Source organism: Paramisgurnus dabryanus, chromosome 9 (assembly GCF_030506205.2).
Source record: "Paramisgurnus dabryanus chromosome 9, PD_genome_1.1, whole genome shotgun sequence".
NCBI lineage: Eukaryota > Metazoa > Chordata > Actinopteri > Cypriniformes > Cobitidae > Paramisgurnus > Paramisgurnus dabryanus.
This window is the reverse complement of record NC_133345.1, coordinates 12,156,275-12,183,024: the sequence shown is the minus strand read 5'-3', so window position 1 is coordinate 12,183,024 and position 26,750 is coordinate 12,156,275. Positions and strand designations below refer to the sequence as shown.

The 26,750-nt window shown below is 39.0% G+C and overlaps 2 protein-coding genes and 1 pseudogene across 2 annotated transcripts; all 3 read right to left on the bottom strand.

Annotated features, from left to right (window-relative positions):
- Positions 1–424: 424 nt before the first annotated feature.
- Positions 425–4,242, bottom strand: LOC135769337 (extracellular calcium-sensing receptor-like). Its single transcript, XM_065278674.2, has 6 exons — positions 4,028–4,242; positions 2,906–3,197; positions 1,957–2,751; positions 1,657–1,884; positions 1,426–1,549; positions 425–1,320 (listed from the first exon to the last, which is right to left on the bottom strand). The coding sequence occupies exons 1-6, from the start codon at positions 4,240–4,242 to the stop codon at positions 425–427; spliced, it is 2,550 nt and encodes an 849-aa protein (XP_065134746.2).
- Positions 4,243–13,419: 9,177 nt separating this feature from the next.
- On the bottom strand, positions 13,420–21,358 carry LOC135773162 (extracellular calcium-sensing receptor-like; annotated as a pseudogene).
- Positions 21,359–22,684: 1,326 nt separating this feature from the next.
- Positions 22,685–25,958, bottom strand: LOC135773160 (extracellular calcium-sensing receptor). Its single transcript, XM_065282648.1, has 6 exons — positions 25,744–25,958; positions 25,358–25,649; positions 24,415–25,206; positions 23,918–24,145; positions 23,672–23,795; positions 22,685–23,589 (listed from the first exon to the last, which is right to left on the bottom strand). The coding sequence occupies exons 1-6, from the start codon at positions 25,956–25,958 to the stop codon at positions 22,685–22,687; spliced, it is 2,556 nt and encodes an 851-aa protein (XP_065138720.1).
- Positions 25,959–26,750: the final 792 nt, after the last annotated feature.

Below are 26,750 nucleotides of genomic sequence, written 5' to 3'. Positions count from 1 at the left end.
TACACAACGTAGGTCCAGAATATGGCAGTGATGAAGATGGTCAGTGAGAGTCCATTGTGTCTAGTGCTGACTCTGCCTGCACTGCAGACCCTGCCACGGCCTGTGGAGAGCAGAACTCATGGGTCAGAGAGTCCTAAAAGTGTTGCTGTTGTGTAGCCATCATTAATTACATTATGTGACCTGCTTATCAATTAGTTAAACCGTATAAAGACAGTGTATACCATGTGATTGTAATGTTTGTCCTGGCAGTAATGTTCAACCTCTTCCAGTCATTATGTCTCTCTAACAAGCATATATTTTTTGGTTTAAAATTTTTTTATTTGTTGGCATTTTTTGGGGGTTGTCAATTATTGTCAACTTAGTTACTTACTACATCACATTGTTGTCCAATTAGATGTTCATCCTTGAGTTTTGTTTAGAATCACTATTTCCCAATCATATGTTTCTTTGTATTTTGCTCTGGTTTTAACAAAATTATGTAGCATTTTGGGGCAAATATGCAAAATAGTAAACCAAAACTTGAAGCTAAAATAGCAAATATCTCCAAGGCTACAGTAAATTTTCCAGGTGTACTGACGTAAGCTAGGAAAAATGTGATCCATACGGCACAAAATATGAGCATACTGAATGTGATGAATTTCGCTTCATTGAAGTTATCAGGGAGCTTACGAGCTAGAAAAGCTAAAACAAAACACAAAACTGAAAGCAAGCCAATATAAGCAAGAACAGCCCAGAAACCAACAGCTGAACCTAAATTACATTCTAGAATGATCTTATCTTTGTAATAATGCATGTTCTTATATGGGAATGGAGGCGATATTATTGACCAAAGCACACAAATTATGACCTGTATTAAAGTTAGGGTAACAACACTTAGTCTTTGTTGAGCAGGCCCAAACCATTTCATGACATTACTTCCTGGAAGTGTGGCCTTGAATGCCATTAACACCACTATTGTTTTTCCTAGAATACAGGAGATACAGAGGACAAAAGTGATCCCAAACGCTGTGTGACGCAACATACAGGACCACTCACTGGGGCGACCAATAAAAGTAAGTGAACAGAGAAAACACAAAGTCAATGAGAAGAGCAACAGGAAGCTCAGCTCTGAATTGTTGGCTCTTACGATAGGTGTTTCTTTATGAAGATAAAAGACAAAAGATACAATTGATGTAACTAATGCTCCCATGAGAGCACAAAGAGAAAGCACAATCCCCATGATTTCTGTATAAGAAAGGAATTCAATCGTTTTTAAAACACATCTGTCTTTGCTTTCATTCGACCAATACTCCAAATCACAAGGAAAGCAGTCACTAGAATCTGTGAAGGAATTAAACAAATATGTATTTTTTGAATATAAAGCACATTTCAAGGTCTCTGGCCATTGTACAGCATTACAGCATGAGCTACTGTAATACATATTACCTGTACTGTTACTGATCTCTCCATCTGCACATGTAATACAGTCATAACAGCAGACAGGTCTTTTTTTCTGTGCAGCTTTCCTAGTGCCTGGAGGACAACTCTCACTGCACACAGACACAGGCAGCTGTGAAAAGTGAAGTGCCATGTAAGGCCCAAATAATGATTTCAAGTCATGTCAATTGCTTGTCCTTAAAGCGATAGTTTGGTCTCTTAAATTTATTTTTGACGTACCTGTCTGCTATTCTCAGCCCATACCATTTGATCCTGATTAATTTGAAGGAATTGCTCTGGAGGCAGTGAGCTATCATACACACCAACCAGTTTATACTGCATACTTCCATCTTTAGCAGGCTGCCAGTTGACCAGATCATATTTCGCCACAGGATCCCCACTTGCATCAAAAAATATTTTCTCACCTGTTTTGGCAGTGAAATTGACATCTTTCATATACTCCAGCACCTGCGAATAAACACAAACATAATTGGTTTCAGTTTGACTTTTCTGTTTATAATTCTATCTCTTCCTTATTACCTTTCTTGGTGTGGGCACCTCTACTTTGCTGCTGTTGGTGGAGGATTTCACATCTTTTATTAAATTATGCAGTGCATGTGCGATAGCATAAGTTGCAGTGTACACTTTATTTGCTATGCGCAGCTCTGATAAATCAGTATATTCATTTTTCACTTCTGTTAAGCGTTCTGAGCCAGTACAGCCACCTGTGCTGCCTCCGGTGTTTCTGAAAGAGCACTGAAAAGCTGTTTCCCAAAAATCTTTCAAAAGATCATTTTCTGGTTCTTGATTAGGGTGCACAGTCACAAGAAACTCTCGCAGGCCTTCAAGCTTGACGTTCGCTACAGCAAAGCCTACGGCTCCTGTGAGGAAACTGTATTCTTTTGTTTCTGCAATAATTCGAGAAGTGATCCAGGATTCGCTACCGACCCACTGAAGCCCAGTGACATTTTGTTGCACAATTAATTGCAGTAGTGGGATAAAATCTCCAAATGATATAAAAGTTACCACCACCTTGGCCGTTGCCCTTTTAATCACTTCCAGTGTTTTTAGAAGCTGCTCTTGTGGATCGGTTCTTAATACAGTCTCTGAGTATTCAACACAAATCCCCAATTGTTGTGCTTTCTTTTCAAATGTTGAGATTCCATTGTTACCATAATCATTGCGACTGCTGACCGTTCCAACCCAAGTCCAGCCAAAGTGCTTGATAAGCTGAGCCAGTGCTCTGCTTTGATAATAATCACTGGCTATCGTTCTGAAGAAGGATGGAAACCTTTTTCTGTCACTCAAGCATGCACATGTGGCAAAATGACTGATCTACAAACACAAAAGAAGCAGCATAGTATTTGGAAAAAGATTACTTTTTCCTTATAATTGACCCCTTTTGTAAAGCACATTTTGAGCATTTTGCAGTGGTTCATTATGCATTGATTTATCATGCAACATGTGGCAAATAAATGAGAGTTCTTACCACAGGGAGATTGAAAGGGCCTAGTATGGAGGCGATGGCAAGGGTGGGAGTGGAGCTTGACTCTCCAACAATGGCTTGAACAAATGGTGGTCTAGAACAGGACTCATCACGCAAAGTCTCTTTAAAGCCATTTATCAAAGCCATGCTCGACAGGATGGCCTGACTTATTGAGCCACATGCATCATATATTTTATAGCCCAAAGTGACACCAGGTAACAACTGTGTGCTGTTGTTTATCTCCTTTATGGCAAAAATCAGCGTCTGAGCAAATTTAAACTCACGCAAGTTTAAGCTGTGACAATAAACATCAGTTAAGGGTTACAGTACATTCTGCAAATAACTATTATAGTATTATTATAGTACATTTTTTTAAGGGATGGCTCACCCAAAAATTAAAATGTTGTCATTATTTACTGACCCTCAAGTTGTTTATAACCTTTATACATTTCTTTGTTTTGCTTTGTTCTAGCAATAATTTATCCACCTTTATAAGTATAGTTGTTCAGATTTTTTTAACAGTAGTTTTACTGATTTCACCTTCTGTACATGTATGTACAGTCATAACAACATATAGGTTTTCTTTCTGCACAGCTGTTCTAGTGCTTGGAGGACAACTCTCACTGCACACAGACACAGGCAGTTGCAGCTTCATATTGCAGCTTGCTAATTTTACAATTACATGATTATTTATAAAGTTCAAGTTTTATTTTTTAAAGTCATCCACAGTTTTTTACCTGTTTAGAATTTGTTGCCCACAAATTGAAGTCATATTCATGTTTCATCCTGTTTAAAAGAATCATCATACAGTCCAAAAGTAACATATTTGTGTGGTTTGTTTCTAGGTTGCACAAGTCACAAATTAAGATATTTTGCAATATTTAAAGCATAATTTTTTCCTACTATAGAAGTCAGTGGTGCCCCAGGTCTGCTTGGTTACACACATTTTACAGAATATCTTCTTTTGTGTTTAGCAGAACAAAGAAATGTATGCAGGTTTAAAACAACTTGATGATAAGTAAATAAAGACAGCATTTTCCTTTTTGGGTGAACTGTGCCTTTAATAGTATTTATAATAGTATAGTATTAATAATGCATGGTGTCAAAAGTTATTCTCATACAGACCTGACACATGTAGTTGGTTCTGGTATGGTAGTGAAAAGATGCGTCTTTGGCACGATATTTCTATGAATTGAGAAAATCGCCCCAATGTTGATTTCTCTTTCTGCAGAAAGTAGTGGGGGGAATGGCTGGCTGAGCATTTTGCAGAATTGTGCTGTGGGTGGGATGCAAGCACCATATAGCAGCAGTAGCAGGAGTGTCACTGTCCTCTTTGCCATGCCCATGTGAAGACAGAGCAGGAGACTTTGTGGCAGAACAGGAAATGATCTACCTTTTATCGCATTTTGATAATCCATCTGGGATCAGCGTCATTAGCATTAGTTTGCTTTTTGCACTCATGCTGCATTATGCAAGAAACACCAGTGCACTGAGCAATTATAGTATTTTTTTTTTCATTGTTTCATAGAAAATCTTGAACCACCTAAAGACCAAGTGAAGCAGAACTAGAAAATAGTGACTTTTCTGCACAATCTTACTGCAGCAATGCTGCTGTTCATTTTTTTGGGAACATTAGTTTAGTAAAATTAGTATCAGCGTTTGGTTGTGTGTTGTACCTCATACCTAAACAGCTCAGGTAAACACACCTCTGAGAAATGTTGTCTGCTTGGCATGACATAACGGGGCTCAATGTGCTCAATCAGCCTACGGAATCCCACATCTTCTATGACAGAGAATGGTTGATTGTCTAAGGCAATAAATTCCACAATCTTCTGTTTAATGCCCTTTGCCTTGACATCATCACTGGGAAACTTTCTTCCCTTTTCAAAAACGTCTGCCACAGACGGAGTGGGCATACTCGGAGGCGTTTTCCTTTTCTGTGCCGCGTTCCTCTCATATTCAGCGTAGCGATCGGAATTTTTGGATTTAAGGTGATAAATTAAATTTGATGTGAAGAAAGTCTTTGCAGATGCACCCCCTCTTGAAATTTCAGCATTACATGTTTTGCAAATCGCTGTCCGTGGGTCTTTCTCAGATATACTGAAATATGTCCACACCGCAGACATGTTGCCTCATACAAGCACGTGTAGGTCGCGGTTTCTGTTTGCGTCATCACAACATTTCAGGCGTATTGTTTTGGTGAAAGTCTTTCGCTCGAAAACCGAAAATGCGATTTTGGGCCATTTTCGGCAGAAAAATTTTGGTGGCTGAATATTCGGTGCATCCCTAATTTCAACATCCATTGTTTTGCAAATTCAGTTTGAAACGCAGTGCGCGTCTTTTTGTGTGACTGCTGCAAGGAGGGATTTGGGAGTCTGCGTATTGGCTACTCCTGGACATAACAGTTCCCTTTGAGGGAACTCAATGCTGCATCATGTAATGACACTTGGGCAAGGCCACCAGTATTTACGCAATAGCTCCCTATCCCCTGATTTGCTATTCGGGTATTGAAACAGCAGCCAAATATTACTGTGGCAAAACTGAGCGGTCAGAACTGTCGTTATTACTAACTATAAGGCTGCCACTAAGAAGCCTTACTGGTAAGTCAGGGCTCCAAATGGCGCCTTCCCCAGATGAAGTCTGCTATTCTGAAGAGCCCGCAGAAAATCTGTGCATTAACCCCGCTGTTTATGATGCTTCAGGGCATGTTGGCTAACAGTATACAGGTCTCTACCCATAGAAGTTTTTAGAACTATAAATCAATTATAAAATACTGTAGCAAAAGTGAATCAATGCCCTCCCAGTCTGTCGCTTCAACCTTGAGAGGTTAGTTTTTCTAACGCGCTTCTTCAACAAGTGGAGGAAACTGTCACATTTATTAAATTGGCTTCTTCTCACTTTAGAAAAAAAGGTACATGATGCAGTTCACTGTTCATCTCCCCAGGTTCATAGGGTCAGTGTTGTGCCTGAACGAGTTCATTGAACGAAAGTTCATGAACTCGTTCATATTTTGGGCGAACTTGAACTGAACTTACTGTATTACTGCCTGATGAACGTTACTGTGAATTTGTTCATTCTGGGGCTTGTGAACGGCACACTCTCTCAGTTTAACGTCTTTCAATAGGGTGCCAGATTTCTATAGAGTCTTCCAGGTGTAAAGCGGGCTAAAACACACTGTAAACAGGCCTTAATGTGTAGCGGAAAAAAAACACCCAATCTGGCAACACCCGCGTTTCACAGCTGCATGTGTCATCAAAACAAAGAGCAGCATGGAGGTGACGCACTGGACGCTGCTGAAATCCCTGCCGCGCCACTCACATAGTTTAACATTAAACAACATCATATTTGTCCTAAGCGGTTAACGATTAACATAGGCTGCTAACGCATATTCTGGATCTTGAAATAGACTCTGACTATCCTCATGCTATTTAATGTGCACGTGCGGTGTGCAATACCTGCGAGTTGTCCTACACACGATGCGGCGCAGCACTTCTCGCCCGGAAAACCCCCTTGAAGCACCCGGCTAGCCTTTCAAGGTATGTGCAAGCAAATACAAAAATTAAAGGTAGGGTAGCACATTTTGAAAAATGCTAACGGTAGCCGCCTAGCAATGAAATCCCGATCCCACCCTCAAGTCAAATCGCCATCCAAAGTCACGCCTCTTTCATAACACATGAACACGCACAGATCAGATGGTCACGTCTCATGTCTCATTCAGCAGTAAGAAAACTTTGCAGTACAAATGATATATGGACTGCATTTATATAGCGCTTTTAACAGACCTATGGCCATCCAAAGCGCTTTACAATTAGCCTCACATTCACCCATTCACTCTCACATTCATACACCGACGGCGGTATCAGCCATGCAAGGCGCCAGCCAGCTCGTCGGGAGCAGCTGGGGTTAGGTGTCTTGCTCAAGGACACCTCGACACTTGGTCCGGTGGAGCCGGGGATTGAACCACCAACCTTCCGGTTTGTAGACAACCTACATGAACCACTAGGCCACTGCCGCCCCAAAGTGAATAACACTTCCAAAATAACCAACATAAACAACTGGTTTACATCAGAATTAGTTTAAGCGCACGTTCGGTTGTGTAGACGTAGTAACTATATCGTTATGCTAATCCGTAAACGAACACAAATTTCATAAGCAACACAATGTTTCATCAAAGTAGAATATCTGAATCCATCTCAATACAAACATATTGCGTACCTACCTTACCAAAATAAACAGTGCAATGACCATTTCAGACCCTTTGCCTCCTGCAGCTGTTTTCATCTCGTAGTAAAGCAGTAAATTTACCGATGTTAATTTGAGTTTTTGCTCTTGCTGATCCAGACAGTTTTTGCTGTTGTTGTTATAAAAGATACCTTTAGTTTTGTGGCTCCTGTGTAGGTTGTCAATTCAGCTGAAAAGTTTGCCATTCTCACTGTTTACAGACAGGAGATGAGCGCACGTGAACGCACTGATGACGTATGGTGTCTGGGTGAACAAGCTGCGCGGTGGGCATTCAAATTACGCTTACGTATGAGGGACAAAAAAAGGAAACGTCCGTTCGGACCGAAATCTATGATTTGTTGAAAATTTTTTGGTCCTACGCCTTTCACAGATGACATAAATTTCTACAAATACATTTAAACAACTTAACACAGTGATTGCTATCAGGATGTGAGGAGACTTTTAACCAGCATAACTAAAAATGTTTCAGGATCAAATCTGTTACCCTACCTTTAAAAGACAGTCAATGCTAATGTAAACCCTGGTTGGATAAGGATTTAAAGTGGGATATGAAGATGAAATCTGACGCATTTAGCTTCAGTGTTAAAACTGATAAAATAATTGCAGTCTGTGGTTCTATATGGGCTATATGGCAATAATAAAAAAAATATGGGTAAAAGAACTATAGATTAGTTCATTTTTGGAACTGTGAAATAGTTCAAAATTTTGAAATATGAACTGAACTAGTTCATTTTAAAATTTGTGAACTGTGAACTGAACGTTTTCATGTGGAAAGTGAACTTTCCCAACACTGCATAGGGGCTTTTCCACAGAGGTGGACCCCGTGAAAGCTCAGGTGTTAGAAGTTTAAAATCTTGGTTAAAGGGGCCATAGGGTATGTTTTCCCCCTCAAGATTCTGTCCAGGCTTTACAGACGAGGTTTTTAGATCTGTACTTCCAGGTTAATTTTTTGGGGCAAAAGCGTACCAATATTGGGTGCTTCTTGTCAGCATAGCTCTTTCTCCTCACACATTTACAAAATGTATCGATTCAACCTTCAGGGGTCCACATACACAACTGTATGGTGTTAGTACAGTTTCAAAAGTTGGCAGTTCAGAGGTGAGGCCAGAGCCTGCCATGACTGAGAAGCCAGCGCTGAAGAGAGCTCAACATTGCCCTGGAGCTCAAGCCTATTACTTCTGACCAGGGTCGTGAGCTGACAACATTGTGAGAAAATATGGGAGTACTTGAGAGAAAACTTGAGTTTGAGGGCTTAAAGGGAAGCCCTGCCCACACCACCACTGCTGAGAGTGAGTGATACTGGGAATATAGACTTGATAAACTTTGATGATTTATGTCGGTTGTTGTCTCCGCTGGTCACGTCCAGTACACCCTCATCTCTGCTGGTCCCGTCCAGCTCGCTATTGTCCCCGCTGGTTCATCCAGCTCTCCATTGTCTCTGCTCGTCTCATCCAGCTCTCCATTGTCTCTGTTGGTCCCGTCCACCTCACCCTCGTCTCCACTGGCCCCACCCAACTTCCCTCTCTCTTGTCCTCTGTCTATGCTAGCCACAGCATCATCACTGTCACTAGGAGATCCCTCAGCTCACCCTCAGCACGGCATTGCCATTGGGTCAGGGGTTCTTCAGGATCTCCAGCTGCCAGCTACCTCAGGTTAGATGATCCCTTGTCTCTGCCTCTAGTAGTCAAGACCCTGAAAAACAGAGGAGTGTGTTCAGTCCATGTTGAACTAGCTGAATTCTGCCACCGAACCTTCACGTTGTGGTCCGGCTCCTTGTTTCTTCAGGCTGCAGTATCCTTAGAACAGGTGTCGAGGCATACTGTTGTGATGCCTGGGCCATGGGATAGGGGGCCACGTGAAATGGTCAGGGGTTTGGAAGGGTCCCCAGCTGCACTGACATATCAGTTACCTCGAGTTGTTGGTAGTTCGTTGGTAGCACAGACAATCCTGAGACTGTTGCATATATCAACTGTCAAGGTGGTTTATGCTCCGGTCACATGATGCAGCTCGTCTGCCATCTCGTCCTATGGAGTCAGAAGCATCTGAGGTCGTTTCGAGTCATTCACGTCCTAGAACTTATACTTCTCGTGACAACCCCTCCCTGGCACATTCCTCTGAGAAAGGACCTACGAGATATGCTTATGCTTTGAAGTAGAACCTGTTCGTCGATTGGTGTTCTCCTCGAGAAGACCCTCGAAAATGCTCAATCAGTATCATGTTTTCTGTTTAACAGCATGCTCTAGAGCAAAGACTGTCTCCCTTCATCCTCAAAGTTTATGTGTCTGCGATCTCTGCCCACCACGATCCCATAGCAGGTAAGTCGGTAGGTATGCACAACCTGGTCGTCAGGTTCCTTTGGGGGACGAGGAGATTAAATCCACTTTTTCCACCCTTTATACCCTCTTGGGACCTGTCCATGGTGCTGAAAGCACTCCAGGAACCATCCTTCGAGCCTTTGCAGTCAGTGCAGCTCAAGTTTCTTTCGATGAAAACTTTGCTCCTGACTGCATTGGCCTCTATAAAGAAGGTAGGGGACCTCTATGTGTTTTTGGTTGGCGATTCGTGCCTTGAGTTCGGGCCTGCAGACTCTTACAGAATCCTGAGACCTTCCACTCCCTTAAAGGATCAGCCAGTGAATCTGCAAACGCAGCCCCTGGAGGAGGCAGACCCAGGCTTTGCTCTGTTCCATCTGCACTTTTTAAAGATATATGTGCACCACACACAAAGCTTCAGGACCTCAGAAAAGCTTTGTCCGTTACGGTGGCCAGCAGAAGGGGAAAGCTGTCTCCAAGTAGAGGATGTCTCATTGGATAGTGGACGCTATAGGCCTGGCTTACCAAGCTCCGGGCATGTGTGCCTACTCAGATTGCGAGCGCACTCTACCAGAAGTCTCCATCCCTCCTGGTCGCTGGTGCAAGGCGCGTCACAAATGAAAATTTTTACATGTCGGCTGAATTTTCCCAGGCCCAGGTTTTCCCATCTCTGTGTGGTGTAGTCTCATTGAAGCCACCCCAGAGACTTTGATATGCAGCAAAACCCCATGAGTTATTCCATATTGTACATCCCACTGATAAACCTTCTTGGAGAGGACTTGGATTCTGCAGCGTTCCCCTTACCATCAGAAAGGGGACGCATCCCAGTGTTATCTTAGTGTCACTGATTGGGTTTGGCAGTAACAGCAGTGACTGGCCTTCCTGTGTAAAGCCCTGTTATGGCTTCTCAGAGGTCGGGAGACTTACGTAGGGCACTGGATGGTGCAGCACTCGTGGCACTTTGGTAGGGATTCCCAATTCATTGGTCATCAGTCCATACTATGGTTACTGTACCACTGTTGAGCGCCGGTCCTCTCTGGCTCGGCTCCTCTGGGAAAACCTGAATATGCAGCGCACCTGCAGCCTATTTATACTCCCCTGGTACATGTAAGAAACTTAACATTTTAAAAGATGTGTGCTTAAATTTAAATAATAATCCAAATGAAGGGCTTATTTATTTATTTATTTAAAAATTAAATTGAATTTACATTGACTTTTTGCACTTAATAAATTCAATGTCATTTGTATTAGGCAGTACACAATGTAGGTCCAGAATAAAGCTGTGATGAAAATGGTCAGTGAGAGTCGATTGTGCCTAGTGCTGACTCAGCCTGCACTGCAGAGCCTGCCACAGCCTGTGGAGAGCAGAACTCATTGGTCAGACAGCCCTAAAAGAAGTGATGCTATTGTATAGCCATTATTAATTACATTATGTGATCTGTTTATTAATTAAGCAGTATATAGACAGTGTATACCAGGGGTGTCCAATACGTCGATCGTGAACGGCCAGTCGATCAAAAAGGCAATGCCGGTAGATCGCACATAAGTTAACTGTGTATGCTGCTCCACTAGCTTCGGAAAACAGAGGGCGAAATTGGCATTGTGGTCTTGGAGTATTTGTGAAACACGCAAGTCTTTTTGACTTGCTACACCTTTCTTCTCAAATGTGTTTAATAAATCTTATGCCTGCCCACTGCAGCTCAGTCGTCTAACTTCCAAAGGCATTCTTGCCTTCATGCAGGGGCGGATCCACGCGCATGGTGTGTGTGTGCGCGAGTGAGCGAGCAAACAAACGAGAGAGAGAGAACAATATGCTTCTGATACAGTTCTGTTTGTCGTTTTCTAGTTTGTTTTACTAAACCGCATCTCCGCTATTTTAACTCCTCAAAAAGAATGGAGTAATGGTGAAAGCCCTAAATTCAATGTAGATATAGATATATATGCAGTATAGTCCTAACACACATTTGAAGTGTTATTAAAAAAATCTAAAATGTGTTTTTTAGCAGGTACTGTTGATCTGGTCGGATTTATAATTTTAAAAGTAGATCACCACACAAAAAATTCTGGACACCCCTAGTGTATACCATGTGATTTTATTGTTTGACCTGGCAGTAATGTTGAACCTAGGGATGCAGCGATTAACCGGTTTCACTATTAACCGCGCTTTAAAATGCGGCGTGCGACATGCTTGTTAGCGCACTGTATGACAAAGCTCCGCGTTCAAAAGAATATGTGCACGTGACACGTCTCTTGGTTGTTCGTGCATTGGTGTGTGTGTGTGTGTGTGTGTGTGTGTGTGTGTGTGTGTGTGTGTTTGTGTGCGTGCGTGCCTGCACGGGTGCGTGAAAGATCCACACTCCAATCAGTCTGTGCAGCATTAAAAACCTCCTCCTCAGGGATCAAATCCGGGCGGGGCTCCTGGTGGTCTGACTGCATTTAATAACGTTGAATTATTTTAACGCGTTAATGATTTATGAATTAATAGCATGAGTTAACACAATGCTGTCAGTCCAAAATGACTAGCAGTACCCAGTCCAGGATGACCCTGTGTTATTATTCGTTTTGAGCGGCTCTATGATTTTACTAATACTTCAAACAAATCAAAATAAAAACATTTATTCAGTCCAAATATAAAATTACATTTATTCCAAAGATCATTAAAATGAATAGCCTACAGCAGGGGTTCTCAAAGTCCGGACTCCGGAAATTCATATTACAAGTGCATTAATTTCTATGTGATTGATTAAATGTGTGCATTTGCTACTTTACAAATGCATATTAAACTTGTTAACCATTCGTTTAGTTTTTTCTTTTTCTTTTTAGATTTAAGAGTATTTCTGGTCCGAAAATAAAACGCTGAAGCCATCATACCCAGATATTATGCACAGCTAATTCATGTACTATGGCTTTTGATCAGTAAGTCCTTATCAATCTGAAATCACTGTTGGTTTGAGTTGTTTAAAACATACATTTGAAAAAGCAACACTCGGCATACATAATCTTTATACATATTCTTTATTATCATGAAATACCTGAAAAGGTTTGAAGAACAGCAATATAAATATATCCTTAAGACATTTCCTGGAGATGCGTGTGTCTAGTTCTTCGTCTGCAGCACATATTAGGTTTCTGCCCGAGAGCGCCCCCTGGCTTTTGGATGTAGCGGCAGTTCACCGTAATTCATTGAGAAACAAAGCAAGCATCATCAGCCATAGGTGCACCCCTAATTTTGGTCAGTGTCTCTGCCTACCAACCACACTTTTTTGCCATGGTTTATGCATCTGAAGGAGAACAAACTGTGCCATTTCTCTAAATAGGTTGCTCTGTATTTTGCACCTTGTTACTTTTGGCATATTTTTTGTGTTTGTTTAAAAAAAAAATAACTGTAAATGCAAAAAACACTTATTTTTTTCCCAAACTATTTGTGTTGATTTGTTATATAAACAAATTAATTACATAAAGTTTTTCCGGACCTATGAAAATGATGAGAATTCAGATTTGGACCTTTCAATGTAAACTTTGAGAACCCCTGGCCTACAGGTTTCAAAAGGCTGTTTAAGTCAAAGCCTGCTAGGTTATTATTATTATCATTTGTCCAAAAATTGGACAAAAAATACACAAACTGAAAATACAAAAGAATTTAGCAATTGTTCAAAAATTTATCCATGTGATATTTTACATTAATGGTGTAAAATAAATGAGTCCATAATAACCGTACAACCGTGATTATTTATCAGACTATAACCGTACCATCAAAATCTATAATCGCTGCAACCCTAGTTGAACCTCTTCCAGTCATTACGTCACTCTAACAAGCCAAAAGGATATATATTTGTGCTTGCATGCTTTTTTATTTAATGGCAATGCTTTTTTTAGTTTGGTTGTCAATTGTTGTTTACTTAGTTACTTACTACATCATATTGTTGTCCAATTAGATGTTCATCCTTGAGTTTCTTAGAATCACTATTTCCCAATCATATGTTTCTTTGTATTTTTCTCTGGTTTTAACAAAATTATGTAGCATTTTGGGGCAAATATGCAAAATAGTAAACTAAAGCTTGAAGCTAAAATAGCAAATATCTCCAAGGCTACAGTAAATTTTCCAGGTGTACTGACATAAGCTAGGAAAAATGTGATCCATACGGCACAAAATATGAGCATACTGAATGTGATGAATTTCGCTTCATTGAAGTTATCAGGGAGCTTACGAGCCAGAAAAGCTAAAACAAAACACAAAACTGAAAGCAAGCCAATATAAGCAAGAACAGCCCAGAAACCAACAGCAGAACCTAAATTACATTCTAGAATGATCTTATCTTGGTAATAATGCATGTTCTTATATGGGAATGGAGGTGATATTATTGACCAAAGCACACAAATTATGACCTGTATTAAAGTTAGGGTAACAACACTTAGTCTTTGTTGAGCAGGCCCAAACCATTTCATGACATTACTTCCTGGAAGTGTGGCCTTGAATGCCATTAACACCACTATTGTTTTTCCTAGAATACAGGAGATACAGAGGACAAAAGTGATCCCAAACGCTGTGTGACGCAACATACAGGACCACTCAGTGGGGCGACCAATAAAAGTAAGTGAACAGAGAAAACACAAAGTCAATGAGAAGAGCAACAGGAAGCTCAGCTCTGAGTTGTTGGCTCTTACGATAGGTGTTTCTTTATGAAGATAAAAGACAAGAGATACAATTGATGTAACTAATGCTCCCGTGAGAGCGGAAAGAGAAAGCACAATCCCCATGATTTCTGTATAGGAAAGGAACTCAATCGCTTTTAAAACACATCTGTCTTTGCTTTCATTCGACCAATACTCCAAATCACAAGGAAAGCAGTCACTAGAATCTGTGAAGGAATTAAACAAATATGTATTTTTTTGAATACAAAGCACATTTCAAGGTCTCTGACCACTGTAGTACATATTACCTGTAGTGTTACTGATTTCTCCATCTGCACATGTAATACAGTCATAACAGCAGACAGGTCTTCCTCTCTGTGCAGCCTTCCTTGTGCCTGGAGGACAACTCTCACTGCACACAGACACAGGCAGCTGCGAAAAGAAACCTGCCATGTTAGGCCCAAACAATGATTTCAATTTTGTTAGCAGTGCAAAGATCATAGGTTTGAATCCCAGGGAGCACACATACCGACTAAAAAATGTGTAGCCTAATGCATGTAAATGTAAAAAAAAATATTTTTATTATTGATTGCATTATTTTTTCTGTGTTTACACCATTGAGTTTTTATATATTTTTGTCATATTGCCCTTTGTCATATTAAATGTATTGTCATTTCCACTATTGGAACAGGCATTTCATAATTTATTTTTGACGTACCTTTCTGCTGTTCTCAACCCATACGATTTGTTCCTGATAAATTTTAAGACGTTGCTCTGGAGGCAGTGAGATGTCATACACACCAACCACTTTATACTGCATGCCTCCATCTTCAGTTGGCTGCCAGTTGAGCAGATCATATTTCGCCACAGGATCACCATTCGAAAAAAATATTTTCTCACCTGTTTTGGCAGTAAAATTGACGGTAACACTTTATTTTACGACCCGCAAAGTACCGCGTAATTAAACCAAATTTACAGCGTACCTATTTGTAACAACAGAGTACCTACAGTACGTACTTGTAGTTATAAGCAGTGTTGGGGCTAGTTACTCAAAAAAGTAATATATTACGTATTACATATTACTCTCAAAAATAGTAATGCCTTACTTTACTTTATTACTCCCTGAAGAAAGTAACTAGTTATATTACTAGTTATATTACTAGTTACATTTTTTTTCTGGACAAGAATGTTTATTTGGGCAAGCCACGGCCAAGAAAATGCTGGCTTCCTTACCCACTACCGGACGTGGGGCACAGCGTTCGGAGAAACATTAAAGAGTGTGCACTTCACCGTCAAGTTATTTTCCTTCCGTTGAACATAATAAAATATGACTGAATCTCCACCCGTCGAAACTAGCTTTCTGTTGCTGGGAACCTTCCTCTGAAAAAGAGCTTGCCGTTGTTGACGCTTTCATTTTCCCGATCTGTCTTTGAGTGTGCCGCTGCCGCTCTGTGCTGCTGGCTGCCGGGTGTCGACCAATCAGTGATGGTAAATGATACCTCGTGCCAAACTTAGACCAATCATTGTTCCATTCACGCCCACCTCCCCTTCCCTTTTGTTCTCTGTGTTTTGTGCCTTGTGTGATGAAGGTGCTACTGGCGAATGTAACTCAAGTAACTAGCTCAGGAAAACTGTAATAATATTACCATTTTCAGACGGGTAATGCCTTACACTACTAGTTACTGAAAAAAGTAATATTATTACAGTAACTAGTTACTTTGTAACTAGTTACACCCAACACTGGTTATAAGGGAATAATATTTTAAGTTTGGGGTAATAAGGGGGTAAGAATATATGGAAAATTATTCTCTAAGTATTTCATAACTACAGGGTACATATTGTAATATTACGTGGTATGTATGACTTACGTCTATGGGTAATATGGTCTATGTGTAATATGTTTTTTTTTCATATTTGCTACTTACCTGATGAAGTGTTTTGTATAGCCTACAGTTGATGTCTACAAGCCACGTCGGCAAATAAAATATAACACACAATAAAAATAATAGCAACTTGTACCTCTTTGATCTGTATATGTATACAGGAGTTACCAGGTAACTCTTATATTTGCGGGCTGTAAATTGAAGTGGGGCTTATTCCCCGATTGTTCGGTGTATGTACCAGGTAACTCTCATATTTGCGGGCTGTAAACTAAAGTGGTGCTTTGTTCACCTCTTGTTATAGGGTAAATACCATAAACATACAGAATATTGTTATTTTTATTTTAAAACAACTTATTTCAAAACATCTTTAAAACACTATAATTAAGCCAACACTTAATGTTTATTATCACATAACTTTTATTTAAAATAAAAAGTCATGACAATTTTTCATTGTTTTTGCGGCTTGGCTTCCTCTGTTGGTGTTCTTGTCCACTCGGATGATGAGTTGATGTCGTCTCACAAATGCTGTTCTGCATTACATATAAAAAACATAAATGAAAGCCTTCAGTAAATGTTTCTTCACTGTGCCTTGACAGAAACAGAGTTTTCTTAGCCAGTTACGTTTATAAATTTTAGGCTTACTTATGTGCTAGCTAACCGGCTACCGTTAGCTAGCAACTTTCTTGAAAAACATTGTTTGAAATGCGTGAGTCATGTATTAACAAAACCAGTCACCTTATCCAGCATGCGGAACCTGCTAACATCACTCGCAGCCGTACTCCACAGTGTAGAACGTTTTTAAAACCGCTTGAAGAAATTTCACCTCAGGATCGCGTTCCAGCAAACCTCCAGCAGACGGCCGCGCGCTCTACACCTGCGCAGTAGCCTACGCATGTAGTCGTCTTTTGCTTTAGCGGGAGCTGATATCTGCTGTTGTTTCATTCTGGTTTGCCATTTCATAAATTATATTTGGCTAAAATACTTGTGTTTACAGTAAATAAATTGCAAAGCACCACTTCAACTATGTCCGCAAATGTAGGAGTTTCCTGGTAAATAGGGAATAAGTTGCTATTTGTATTGTACTTACCTTAAAAAAAAGATAACCACATTAAATCAGCTGGACTTTTGTTATTAAAAGCAAGTAATATAGGCTACTAAAATAAAAGTGATATGCTGTTATATTTATTTGCCGATGTGGCTCGTAGACATTGACTGTATACAACATTCAGTAGTCAATATGAAAAATTCACAATAAAAAATAAATAAAACATAATTTCCCCATAGACTTGACTAAGTCATACATACCACGTAATATTACAATAGGTACCCTGTTGTTATAAAATACTTAGAGTATAAATAATTTATAATTCTTCATATTCTTACCCCCTTATTACCCCAAACTTAAAATATTATTCCCTTATACCTAAAGGTTACCTACCCTGTTGTTACAAATAGGTACGCTGTAAATTCGGTTTAATTACGCGGTACTTTGCGGGTCGTAAAATAAAGTGTTACCAAATTGACATCTTTCATATACTCCAGCACCTGAGAATAAACACAAACATAATTGGTTTCAGTTTGACTTTTCTGTTTATAATTCTATCTCTTCCTTATTACCTTTCTTGGTGTGGGCACCTCTACTTTGCTGCTGTTGGTGGAGGATTTCACATCTTTTATCAAATTATGCAGTGCATGTGCGACAGCTTAAGTTGCCGTGTAAACTTTATTTGCCATGCGCATCTCTAATGCATCAGTATATTCATTTTTCACTTCTGTTAAGCGTTCTGAGCCAGTACAGCCACCTGTCCTGCCTCCTGTGTTTCTGAAAGAGCACTGAAAAGCTGTTTCCCAGAAATCTTTCAAAAGTTTATTTTCTGGTTCTTGATCAGGGTGCACAGTCAAAAGAAAGTCTCGCAGGCCAACGAGCTTCATGTTCTGTAAGGCAAAGCCCACGGCTCCGGTGAGGAAGCGGTTCTCCTCTGTATCTGCAATAGTTTGAGAATTGATCCAGGATTCAGTACTAAGCCACTGGATCCCGGTAATGTTCTGTTGCGCAATCAATTTCTTGTACGGGATGAAATCTCCGAATGCTATAAAAGTCACCACAACCTTGGCGGTGGCTTTTTTAACCACTTCCAGTGTCTTTAGGAGCTGCTCTTGTGTATCGGTTCTTAATACAGTCTCTGAGTATTCAACACAAATCCCCAATTGTTGTGCTGTCTTTACAAATATCCCCATTCCATAGTTACCATAATCATTGCGACTGCTGACCGCTCCAACCCAAGTCCAGCCAAAGTGCTTGACAAGGTGAGCCAGTGCTCTGCTTTGATAATAATCACTGGCTATCGTTCTGAAGAAGGATGAAAACTTTTTTTGTCACTCAAGCATGCACATGAGGCAAAATGACTGATCTACAAAAACAAAAGAAAAAGAAAAGTATTAAAATAAACTTTACTTTCTCCTTATAATTGACCCTAAACCCTGACACCACTCCAAGTTCAACAGTATTGTTATATTTACACCAATTGTTTTCATAGTTACATTTCTGTACCTTTTGAGCATCTTGCAGTGGTTCATTATGCATTGATTTATCATGAGATTTAACATATGGCAGATAAATAAAGATTTCTTACCACAGGGAGACTCAGAGGGCCTAGTATGGAGGCGATGGCAAGCGTGGGAGTGGAGCTTGACTCTCCAACAATGGCTTGAACAAATGGTGGTCTAGAACAGGACTTATTTTGTAAAGTTTCTTCAAAGCCATTTATCAAAGCCATGCTCGACAGGATGGCCTGACTGATTGAGCCACATGCATCATATATTTTATAGCCCAAAGTTACACCAGGTAACAGCTGTGTGCTGTTGTTTATCTCCTCTATGGCAAAAATCATAGTCTGAGCTAATTTAAACTCACGCAAGTTTAAGTTGTGACAATAAACATCAGTTAAGGGTTACAGTACATTCAGCAAATAATCATTATAATATTATTATAGTACATCTTTTAAAGGGATAGTTTACCCAAAAGTGAAAAATCTGTCATCATTTACTGACCCTCAAGTTGTTCTTAACCTCTATAAATTTATTTGTTTTGCTTTGTTCTAGCAATAATTTATCCACCTTTAGAAATTAAGAGTTTTGTTGCAAAATAACTCAGTTTTTTTAATTTTTCAGAAATCCCGTTCTTTGGTTGTGCATTCCAATTAATATCAGTTCAACTGCAGTTGGTTTGTTTTAATTTAAAACCTTAATAACTAGGGCTGTGAATCTTTGGGTAGATAGCGAATCGATTCGATTCACGATTCAAAGGTTTCCGATTCAATTCAAAAACGATTTTTGCTAATCAGACCGATTCAATTCGATTCGATTAACAATAAATTTTGATTTGATTCGAATATTAACGATTCTGTTCTATAAATTTTAGTATACATCTGCATCTGAGCAAATAAAAGAAATATTTGGGAAATTCATGACCATTTAATAGATTTTCAATAACTAGATTCAGGACTTCAGTTTAATAGCTTAACTTCTTAGGACTCAAAATACATTAAAGCAAGTAAACTAAGAAAAATAATACTACTTCTACACATTCAATGCACCATAAGCTTTTATTGTAAACATTTCCTGAACATTTAGGAAATACGGCAAAGTGTGTAAATACAGCAAAATGTGTAAAGGAGTAGCACTTCTCACGTCTGACCCTAAAATACTAGCTGCTTTAAAGGCGGAGTCCATGATGTTTGAAAGCCAGTGTTGATATTTGAAATCGCCTAAACAAACACGCCCCTACCCCAATAGAATCTGGACCTTCTGTTGATAGACCCGCCCCACACATACGCAACCCGGCATTTGATTTGATTTGATTGGCTATAAGTGTGTTTTGGTAGTCGGCCCGTCTCCTTTTCCAAACCGTTTTTCAAACATCGTGGACTCCGCCTTTAAGTGCAGGTATCTCTATCTTAATGGCATGGCATCTGCGGAGATGGTTGCTAAGGTTCGTTGTATTTCCAATGTATTTTAACTCAGATTTATAATGTCTGCAAACTGCAACGGACTTCGGACAATCTTTCAATTTCCTTCGTGAAACTGAAGTAATCCCAAACCTTTGATCTCATGTTGGCTGGTGCATTGTTCTCCTTCGTGTCCCTCCATTTGTGCACTGTCTGCTGCGTTTATTCAAATGACAGCAAACAGGCGCGCCGCAAATTGAAGATTAGTGACGTAGTCCACTGCTCATTTTACGTCGCAGATGTAACAAATTAAAAATGTATTCATATCTTTTTTATTATCCATCGAATTCATTTTATAATCACGATTCATTAGATTTTTAAATATAAAATCGAAACAAACGATTCACGATTCAAAAATCCAGGTTTCAAGATCGATGCATATGCATCGGTAGAATTTATAATCGATGCATCGAGAAAACGAATGAATCGTTACACCCCTATTAATAACTTAAAAAATACAGCTAAGTAGCACCATAAAACAAATAATAACATGATAACAAAACATGTTTTGACAAAAATGTTAAAAACGGATTTATCTCGTTTTGCAACAAAACTCTTCATTTTTAACAGTAGTTTTACTTATTTCATCTTCTGTACATGGTATACAGTCATAACAACATATAGGTTTTTCTTTCTGCACGGCCTTTCTAGTGCCAGGAGGACAACTTGCACTGCACACAGACACAGGCAGTTGCAACAAATATTGCAGCTTATTTTTGAAGACATTTTACATGCAAAATTATCCAGAACATACAGTAGCAATTTTCTCTTTTTAAAGTCATCCACAATTTTTTTGTATTTCTTGCCCACAAAATTGAAGTCATATTCACAGCTAAACTTTCCATCCCACTGAAAAGAAAGGTCATAAAGTCTTAAAGTAACAAATTATTTGCCTCTAGGTTGCACAAATCACAAATTAAGATTAGTTGGCACCATCTGGGGCACCATTAACTTCCATGGCATTATTCCTACTATAGAAGTCAATGGTGCCCCAGGTCTGCTTCATCTTCATTTGTGTTTAGCAGAACAAATACATTTTTGCAGGTATGGAACAACTTGATGGTGAGTAAATGATAAAATAATTTTTGTGTGAACTGTCCCTTTAAAAGTATTCAATACTACAGTATATAGTATTCATAATGCATGGTGTTATTCTCATACAGACCTGACACATGTGACTGGTTCTGGTATGGTAGTGAAAAGATGTGTCTTTGGCACAATATTTCTATGAATTGAGAAAATCCCCCCAATGTTGATTTCTCTTTCTGCAGAAAGTTGTGGGGGGAATGGCTGGCTGAGCATTTTGCAGAATTGTGCTGTAGCTGGAATGCAAGCAACATATAGCAGCAGTAGAAGGAGTGACACTGTCTTCTTTGCCATGCCCATGTGAAGGCAGAGCAGGAGACTTTGTGGCAGAACAGGAAATGATTTGCCTTTTATCACATTTATAAAAATCCATTTGGGATCAGCGTCATTAGCGCTAGTTTGTTTTTGCACTCATACTGCATTATGCAAGAAACAGAAGTGCATTGAGAAATTAAAGTATTTTTTCATTGTTTTTTATTGTTTTATAGAAAATCTTGAACCATCTAAAGACCAATTGAAGCTGAACTACAAAATAATGACTTTTCTGAGTTTAGTTAAAATGATTATCAAGGTTTGTTATGTAAGGGATAATGTAGAGGCAGCCGGTAGTTATTGGGAAATAAGCCCCGACAGTGTGATCAGGACCCGACGCGAAGCGGAGGGTCTTGTATCACACTGAAGGGGCTTATTTCCCAATAACTACCGGCTGCCTCTACATTATCCCGCTTATTACACGGCTACTTGCCACATAAGAAAAAAAACTGGACATGAATATGAATTTAAAACATTTTATTGGCATATTTGTTTTAAATTAACATTTTTATCCTTCCGCGAAACTTTGCACAGATGCATAAAATGATCGTAATACCTTATTAAGATCCTCTGCTTCATACTTGTCTGTCTCCATTTTTTTCTCTTTAACCAGTCTTTGAGAAGATTTAATGCCCATTCTGTATGTTGGCTTCGTAGCTGTCATGCTCTATTTTGTCAAGTTCAGTCTCAGTAAGCTGTCTGTGTCTTGTCGTGGTTGTCGAGTGTTTGTCACAAGATGGCGCCAAACAGACAGTAATCTTTATTGATCTTTAATGGCGGGGAGCGATTTTACTCGTGCAAGTAGTCCGGCTATGCGTTATTATTTTGGAGCGGTTATTATTTGAAAAGAACGAACCAATCAGAATCAAGCATTCCAGAGAGCCGTGTAATAAGTGTTGTTGTACCTCATTGCTGTACCCTTTCTTATCTCTTCTTGTCTTTTATGAAATAGTTTGTCAACAAATAATATTTCTAAGTCTGATCTTTTCAGGATGTGCAACATTATGAAAAATTCCATTGTAGGGTTCAAATAAATATAGGAAAGGAAACTTTCATTACTTTAATGTTATCCACTGATTTGAGACTTTTGTTTGTTCATGATGTGAAACATTCAAAATACATTTCAATAATGAGTGCAATTTTTATTAGATGTAAATCAAGCTGTTCGTTAATAAAAGTGGCATCCCAATGATAATAATTTGCATAACTTAATATAGATGAGCTAAGGTAAAATCTCTCCTTAACTGTGTTATCACTATTATATCTATACATTTGTATTTTGTATCATCTTTTAATAAATCAGTAGGCTTATGAGGGCACTTTGCCCATTAAATGTTTTTTTGAATTTTTGTCAGGTTTCAATAATATTATATAGCATTTAGGAATAAAGATGCAAAATAACAATCCATATGTGGATGCCAATATAGCAAAAATCTCCACAGCCACAGTGAATTTTCCTGGTGAACTAACATAAGCTGGAATAAAAGCGATCCATACAGCACAGAATATGAGCATACTGAATGTGATGAATTTAGCTTCATTGAAGTTATCAGGTAGTTTCCGAGCCAGGAAAGCTAAAAAGAAACACAAAATAGCAAGGAGTCCAATATAACCCAACACAGCCCAGAAACCTACAGCTGATCCCACGTTACATTCTAATATGATCTTTTCTTTAAAGTATTTTAAATTTTTAAAGGGAAAAGGAGGAGATATTGTTAGCCAAAGCACACAGATAAGAACTTGTATAAATGTGAATCCAAGGACACTTAGTCGTTGTTGAGGAGGCCCAAACCATTTCATGACATTACTTCCTGGAAGTGTGGCCCTGAATGCCATTAATACCACTATTGTTTTTCCCAGAACACAGGAGATACAGAGGACAAAAGTGATCCCAAACGCTGTGTGACGCAACATACAGGACCACTCACTGGGGCGACCAATAAAAGTAAGTGAACAGAGAAAACACAGCATTAAGGAAAATAAAAGTAGGAAGCTTAATTCAGAATTGTTGGCTTTTACGATAGGAGTGTTTTTATATCTGAAGAATATGACTGCGGTTATCATTGTTGTAAATGCACCAAAAATAGAAATAGTTGTGAGCAAAATTCCCATGATCTCCTCATAAGACAAATATTCAGTCTCCTTCTGAACACATCCATTGTTTTGTAGATTTGACCAAAAGTCTTCATTGCATCGCAGACATGTTACAGAATCTGGTAATAGATAAATTTAATAAATTACAGCCATAGCATTTATTTATCCACTTTTATAAATATAGTCATTAAGATGTTTTACCTGTAGTGTTGCTGATTTCACCTTCTGTGCATGGTATGCAGTCATAACAACATATAGGTCTTCCTTTCTGCACAGCCTTTCTAGTGCCAGGAGCACAACTCTCACTGCACACAGACACAGGCACCTGCAACAATTATTGCAGCTTGCTAAGTTTACCATTGCCTGTTTATTTGTACATACATGTATACATATAAATTATAAAGAACATAACAGTTTTCTCTTATTAAAGTCGTCCACATTTTTTACCTGTGCAGAATTTTTTGTCCATAAAATTGAAGTCATATTCACAGCTAAACGTTCCAACCCGTGGAAAGAGGCATCATAAAGTCCAACAGTAACAAAATCGTAGTGTTGTTTTTTACTTGGTTGCCAGTTTATTATCTCATATTTTGCAACTGGATCTCCGTTTTCATCAAAGTAAACTTGCTCACCATCTTTGGTTTTGAAACGCACTTTTCTCAGGTGCTTCAGAAACTGATTGAGGTGACAAAATATAAAAAACAGTCAAATATGTAACATATGTAACACATCTTTATCTGTGATATATACATACATATATATCTTTATATTTGTCTAATAACATTCTATTAGTTTTCATTTAAATGAATGTTGTAAATGATGTATTGTAAATTAATAGTTCAGTGTAGCTTATTGTATATTTATAATATTTTTCCATTTCCACATATGGCCTTAAAAGAAACTATCTTTTACTCTGTTATAATGTTAAGTTAGTGTTAACATACTGTTGAAGGGTCAGGCTGTTTCTTTGTGGCGCATTTGTCCTTGCAGCCCAGAAGGTCATGAAGTGTATGAGCAGCAGCATAGACTCCTTTATACACATTACTGAAGATGGGCATGAGTGACATGTCTGTGAATAGGTTTTGCACCTGAGAAAGTTCTTCATTTCCTGTACATTCAGTTGTGAATGTTGAATCATTTTTACTGGAGTATTTACACTCAAACAAAGCTTCCCAAAGCTCACTGAAAATGGCACTACCTGATGATTTCAATGGCTTTATATCTAGAATAAATTCTTTTAGACCTGTCACCTGTGTTTTGGGAATAGCCAACCCAATGGCCCCTTGTAAAATATGATGCTTATCCATACTGGCAATGACTGAATCTGAGATCCAGGCCTCTGTGCCCACCCACTGAAATCCTGTGATGTTGTGTTCAACAAATTTATGCAGCAGAACTTCCAAATCCCAGTGAGCAAGAAATCCCACAATTACTCGAGAAGTAGAGCTTTTAATCTGCTCAATTATTCGCATTACTTTGTCTTCTGGATACGTTCTGAAAAACGGGAGAGAATATTCCAGACAGATGCCCATCTGCTCAGCGACTTTAGTGAAAGTGGCCATTCCACTGTTACCATAATCATCATCTGTTCTTAAGGCTCCCACCCAGGTCCAACCAAAGTGTCTTACAAGCTCTGCCAGTGCTCTGCTCTGAACGTAATCACTTGCAATAGTTCGAAGAAATGAAGGATATTTAATTTTGTCACTGAGACACTCACAAGTGGCATAATGACTGATCTATAGGAGACAATTAAGATGTTTAATTTAATAAACAATGAAGGTGCATAATTTACATTAATTGTATGCCTCTGTTTTTTTTTATTTAGCATAATTTTACATAAAACAAGTATTTTTTTTTACTTAGAAATATTTATAGTGATAAACATACCAATGGAAGTTTAAAAGGTCCGATACTCTTTGTTATTGCCATGCAAGCTGATGAGGTTGTGTCTCCTATGATGGCTTGCACCTCAGATTGCTTTGTGCAGGGTCCTTCAACTGATGTTTTCTCAAACCCATTAGCAAGGGCCATAGCTGCCTTAACCCCCACAGCCACAGAGCCACATGTGTCGTAGATCTTGTAGCCCAACGAGACCCCTGGCAGCAAAGTGGTGCTGTTGTTAATCTCCTCTATAGCGAAGAGCATTGACTGCGCATACTGGAAGTCCCTGAAATTAAGACTGGTTAAAGAACCAGAAGAAATCATTTAAAAAAGGCCTTAAATAAAAAAGCTTTACATTTTTCAGTATTATATATTTTTCAGGTTTTACTCACTTGATGCACTCCAGTGGAGGTGGAGTAACTGTATACGCCAGCTGTCTGACCTCCCAGCTGCTATGGAAGGAAAAAACCCCTCCAAGTACAATGTCTCCATCTTTCCACAGCTGAGGATATGCAGGCTCTCCACGCAGATGACATACAGTCTCATTGGCTTTAGAGAAAGTCATGATGGCCATTACCATATGCAGGAGTGCAACAAGTGGCTCCATTCACCCATTGAATTGATACTATCATATGTAAGAGGTGTCTCTGCTGCAAAATTATAGCTAATAGTAAGAGTTTAAGATATTTATGGGTATGAAAGTGTGAGTGATCTATTGGGAAATGACACAGGTGGACCTTACCTGAAGGAGGTGCCGCCCTCTAACATGATCAAAGTATTTTATGTTTGATGGATAAAGAATATTTTAACTAAGTTTGTAAGACAATTAAAGACAAAGGAGAGTCCCCACACTGATTAAAAATCTCTAAGACACACATCCAAAGCAACTTGCGGTGCATTCAAGCTATACATTTTATCAATACGTGTGTTCCTTGTTCCTACATTTATACAGGTTTGTAGCAACATGAGAGTGATACAATGATTACAGATTTTTCATTTTTGGGTGAACTTTCCCTTTAAATATGTCAACACCCTGCCCTAACTGATTAGTTTTTTATAAAATGTTACCAAAAGGTTACTCGCTACAACTGCAGTTACTACAAGTCAGCTGTCTTCTAGCATCTGGCCGGTGGCGGCTTGTGACTGCTCTTCCGAGGGGTGCAAATTCAAATTGCGAATAAATTACGAACCACACAGATGACGAACTTCACATCTTGCGCCCTCAAAAAAAAAAAGAAGTCACTGGCTGCCACTGCATCTGGCAATGAGTGGGCATCTACTTAAGCCTAGAAAATTTGTCAATATTATCTCTTTTATTTAACGGTGTATTTTTCAACACATTTGCAATTGCCATTTTATTTGACATTTGAGTTTATTTTTTATTTTATTCATACAGTAT